This window comes from Fukomys damarensis, unplaced genomic scaffold (assembly GCF_012274545.1).
Source record: "Fukomys damarensis isolate Sample0158 unplaced genomic scaffold, DMR_v1.0_HiC HiC_scaffold_10, whole genome shotgun sequence".
NCBI classification, from domain to species: Eukaryota; Metazoa; Chordata; class Mammalia; order Rodentia; family Bathyergidae; genus Fukomys; species Fukomys damarensis.
Window position 1 is genome coordinate 15,178,585 of NW_022900922.1, and position 4,870 is coordinate 15,183,454.

Below are 4,870 nucleotides of genomic sequence, written 5' to 3' on the forward strand. Positions count from 1 at the left end.
AAAAAAAAAAAAAAAAAAAAAAAAAAAAAAAAACCACCACTGAGATTCCACCTTACTCCAGAAAGAATGGCTAACATCAAGAAATCAGACAACAAATGTGGGGGGAGTGCTTCTACATTGTTGGGAATGCAAACTAATATGACCATTATGGAAATCAGTACAGAGTCCTCAAAATACTAAAACATGAAATTCCTTCCAACCCAGCTATTCCTCTCCTAGGTATCTTCCCAAAGGAGTCAGATATTATATTACAGTGATACATGCATACCATGCTGGTATCAGTACAATTCACAATAGCGACATTTGGAAGCTGCCTATATGTCTATTAAAAGATGAATGGACAGAAAAATATGGTTTTATACATAATATAGTACTATTCTGCCATAAAGAAAGATAAATTTGAGTTATTTGTAGAAAAATGCATGACTTTTGAGACTATAATGTTCAATGAAATAAATCAGACACACAAGCCAATAAGTATCAATCACATAATTGCACTTATATAAGGTACCCAAAATATAAAGAACAAAATAAAACATAACAGGGAAAAATGAAAAGGACAAAATCATATTGTATATTTCTAAAGTACTTGGAAATCAAAGAGTGTTAGTAACCAAATGATTCTTAAGCACAAGTGCTCCTTTAACTGGGTACATAAGAGATCATTTGCCCTAATAAACAAAATCACAATCACAAAATGAGAACACTTAACTGCTTACAAAATTACTTTTTTACAAAATGACTAATTATCCCTCTAAAATAAAGTTTTTAAAATTTCCTTGCCAAATACAATGTTATCTTCAAAAAGTCAGCTATTTTAAGTTTATAACATTTCCCCATTCTTTGTTTGTCTTTTTTTCAGCTTTACTGTGTGTGTGTGTGTGTGTGTGTGTGTGGGTGTGTGTGTGTGTCGCACCTGCCTCACAAGCACAAGGTCCTGAGTTCAATCCCTCCTACCAAATAAATAAATTAATTAATTAAAATTAAAATTAAAAATAATAAGTAATTTTAAAAAATAAAGTATACTATGTGAAGCCAGGCATGATGCCATAAGCCTATAATCCCAGGACTCCAGAGGCTGAAGCAGGATTACCTTGAATTCAAGGCCAGCCTGGGCTACATAATGAGTTCAAGCCCAGCCTGAACTACACAGTGAGACTTTGTCTCAAATAAATAAATAAATAAATAAACAAACAAACAAACAAACAAATAAAATATATGTCATATTCAATATATAGAGTCCACCAAAAAATGTAGACACACTTCAGGAAAAGAAAAATACTATGATGCTTTTTGAAAAGATGGTGTTACCTACATATGGGGATCCTAGAGGATGTCATATATCACAGAAAATCCACTATACTGCTGACCCTTAGAGAAGAAACAGAAAATGTATATGCAGGGCTGGGGATTTAGCTCAGTGGTTCCACCACCTGCTTCGCAAGTGAAAGGTCTTGAGTTTGATCCCCAGTTCCAAAAAAAGAAAAAGAAAAAAAAAAGAAAATGCATGCGCAGCAATCTCAATGGATCAAGGTTACCCAAGCAGCAGTTCATCATACTAAGAAATGTCTGGAAGCTAACGGCCACCACTTTGTGGTAACTATAGAGGCCAAAGTAACTTGTACTAATCTCATGATATCTCAATAAATTCAGTATTAAAATATTTATACATGTTTTCTTTTCTTGAAGTGTCTACTCATTTTTTTGACGGACTTTGTATACTTTGTGAAATCACTATCATCAAGCTAATTAACATATTTATCACCTCATAGTTACCTTTCTTTTTTAATTGAGAACATTTAATATCTACTCATGTAGCAAATTTCTAATATAAACTTCCTGAATTCTCTAGCCCTAACTGTTTAAATACTCATGAGCCACTTAATTCTCTCTTAGAAACTATTTTATTTCAGAAGCATTTTCACTCTAAAGACCAAGGAAACTGCCTGGCTTACAGGAAACCAATAGATATATTCTGCATGGAAAAATAAGAATTTAAACTATTAGCCAAATGATTATATGGCAAAGGCCTTAATATATATCTGATCCTTTATTTCTGAGACAATAATTAGGCCAAGATTTTCAAGATAATAAACACATATTATTTTGAACGCTTTACTGAGCTCTGAGAGTTAGATAATGTAGGGGATGTAGCTCAGTGGTGCCATGCCTGCCTGACAAGAACAAGATCCTGATCCTGAGTTTCATCTCCAGTTCCGGGGGCGGGGGTGTCAGCTAATATAAAATTCCTCAAGGAACTCAGCTGAGACAGAGATATGAACAAAATATAATCATACTATACTATATGTAAAAAGTCTAAGAGAGGGACACCCAGTAAGCATCTCATGGCTAATGGATGAATAACAAATAAATCTAATGTTTAGCGCCAAAAAGCCACTAGAGCTGAGCCTTAAAGAAAACTATGGTTCACCAAACGGTTATCAGGGACACTAAATCTATTAGAAGAAACTCAACTGAGAAGAACTTTTCACAGTGAGGCAGAAACATAAAACAAACAGCAAAATAAAGCTGTAAACAAGCAGTTCTGTATGGGATTCAGGATGAGGGTCTAGAGTACCTGACCCTCTGCAGTTCTTTCACTCCATACTGTAGACAGCTTATCAAAATGTTCACTGCTAAGGGACAGCTAGTTTCTGAAACCTATGAAGATCACTTGTGGGTACTCTGTTGGTTTTAAAATATGTCCACAAATTGTAAGAGACTCTCCCTTTTGAAAAGTGGAAACTAATTCCCTAGCCCTTAAAAGAAGCATTTTAAAACTGCCTCACTTGTTAACAAATTAGTGTAGCAAGACAGACTGTATTGTGTTTGAGTTTAGCACATAAGCAGACTGATTTTCACCTGCTAGGGAAAGCCAGATGCCACACATGAGGAAAATCAAGCAGCACTATGAAAAGCAGAAAAAGCTGCAAGAACAAGGTCTGAACTGTCAACAGCTGGGGTATCTCCCTCCCTAATCCAACCTTCAGATGACACCAAGTCAGAACCAACCAAACACCTCCCAGACTGCTGACCCACAGGTACAGGATAGTAGGCAGAGAATTATATTTTGTGAGGTTTTTGTTTTGGCTTTTGTAAATAGTCTCACTATGTAGTTCAGGCTGACCTTGAACTGATAGTGATCCTCCTGTCTTAGCCTCCCAAGAGCTGAGATTACAGGTATAAGCCATTTCGGAATTTTGAAATGGAAAAAAGTTACCAACAAGAACTGTGAAAATACATGTGCACATATGTAAGATTTATTAATAAGAGTTCCCGGTCTGTGCAAAGTGCTACATACGAACATCTTCAAAAGTCTAGTTAACAAAACTAATACACTCTAAATACATGTCAGTACATGATGGATGAGACAATATCAGGACAGGACAAATTTTAAGTACGTGGCGTATCTAATATTAGCTAATATTCAAATGTTACCTTGTGAAACTGTTTACCTGTTTACGAATGTTAATGTCTGCCTTAAGAGGGCATAAAAGTTAAAAGTCTTTGGATCCCAGGCTTTCAGGGCAAATCTACTACATTCACAAAATATCCAAGAAAATAAAGTTTCTCATTCGAATATCTTAAATTCGTGTGGGCTACTTTCTTGTGCAGAACACGGCCACGTAATTGTTGTTACAGCCTGTAGGTCTCCCCTTTCAGCCAACTATCTACATGGAGAACTTACATTTGAAGGCCAACATCACGGGAGAAGATGAATGAACATCCTTCCCATCTCTTCTTTGGTTATGGGGGAAGTTGTCATGTTTCCTCTTTCTGAACCCTCCTGATCCTTATGGAAAGAAGAAGAAAAGCTGGGAAGGTATCTTCCAACAATATGGAGTGTGCACAAGGGAAGACAGGCAGACACCTCCTTCCTCGAAAACTAGGTACCACCGACACCACCACCACCACCCCACCTCCCCGGCCCCGGCCGCAGAGGCCTTCTCCACAGACGGACAGCAAAAGCGGGCGGCCCTGTCTTCACCCGCCACCCAGGTTTCTCCTAATAGAACCGTGACCCGGCAGAGGCAGCTGTTACCGAACTGGATGAACGTACAACTCCGAGATTTAAGAAAAGGGGGGTACAAGTAAAGCCAATCTGGCGGGAATGCCCTACAGTCGCCCCGAGCGGGCAAGGAGAGAGGGTGAGGAGGGCATGCTGCACAAAAGGCTGGAGGGCCCCCACTTGCGAGGAGGCCGCCCCGCGCCGCCGGGGACGCCACCTTCTTTGTTGCTCATGTCGGATCGGCCTTCGCTGCAACGTGCGGACATTGAAGGCGGCCGAGCGCCTGGGACAGCGGGGACCAGCCCTAGCGAGCCAGCGCAGCAAGGGACTGCCTCTTCCGGCTTCCGGCCCTCCTCCGGACGCCGGAGCGATCCAGCGAAGGCACAGTTCCGCCTCTGTCGCCGCCTCGCTAGCCCGGTTGCACACGCTTCCGGCCCGAGTCCAGTTTCGGCGCGCTCCCCCGGTTACGCTCGCTTCCGACCTAGAAGCTGCAGTCTGCGCTAGCCGCAGCGGCAGCTGCGCACCCTTCCGTGCAGCATCGCTTCCGGCCCTCCTCCGGACGCCGGAGCGATCCAGCGAAGGCACAGTTCCGCCTCTGTCGCCGCCTCGCTAGCCCGGTTGCACACGCTTCCGGCCCGAGTCCAGTTTCGGCGCGCTCCCCCGGTTACGCTCGCTTCCGACCTAGAAGCTGCAGTCTGCGCTAGCCGCAGCGGCAGCTGCGCACCCTTCCGTGCAGCATCGGGGGCTGTATCCCGGCGCGCTGTGTGACATCGGACAGGCGGACAGAGGCCTAGCGACCCTGGCGGCCTGCAGAGTCGGGAGCTTTTGAGGTCCTAAGTGGCGCAACTGTGTGGACCGGGA

General features: G+C 42.2%; 1 protein-coding gene across 5 annotated transcripts in view; it reads right to left on the bottom strand.

Annotated features, from left to right (window-relative positions):
* The window catches only part of Tsnax (translin associated factor X), a 59,432-nt gene extending 55,096 nt beyond the window's left edge, over nt 1–4,336 (bottom strand). For 4 of the 5 annotated variants that reach the window (XR_779776.3, XR_779775.3, XM_010621948.2 and 1 more), the window contains exons 1-2: nt 4,227–4,336; nt 3,689–3,793 (exon numbers count right to left, since the gene is read on the bottom strand). Coding sequence is in view for 3 of the 5 variants with exons in the window: in XM_010621948.2 (XP_010620250.1) it covers nt 3,689–3,793; nt 4,227–4,275 (154 nt within the window). In the remaining 2 variants the exon portion in view is untranslated. Of the gene's footprint in view, nt 1–3,688; nt 3,794–4,042 lie in introns of all 5 variants that reach the window. The other variant, XM_010621947.2, reaches the window with a different exon arrangement.
* Nucleotides 4,337–4,870: the final 534 nt, after the last annotated feature.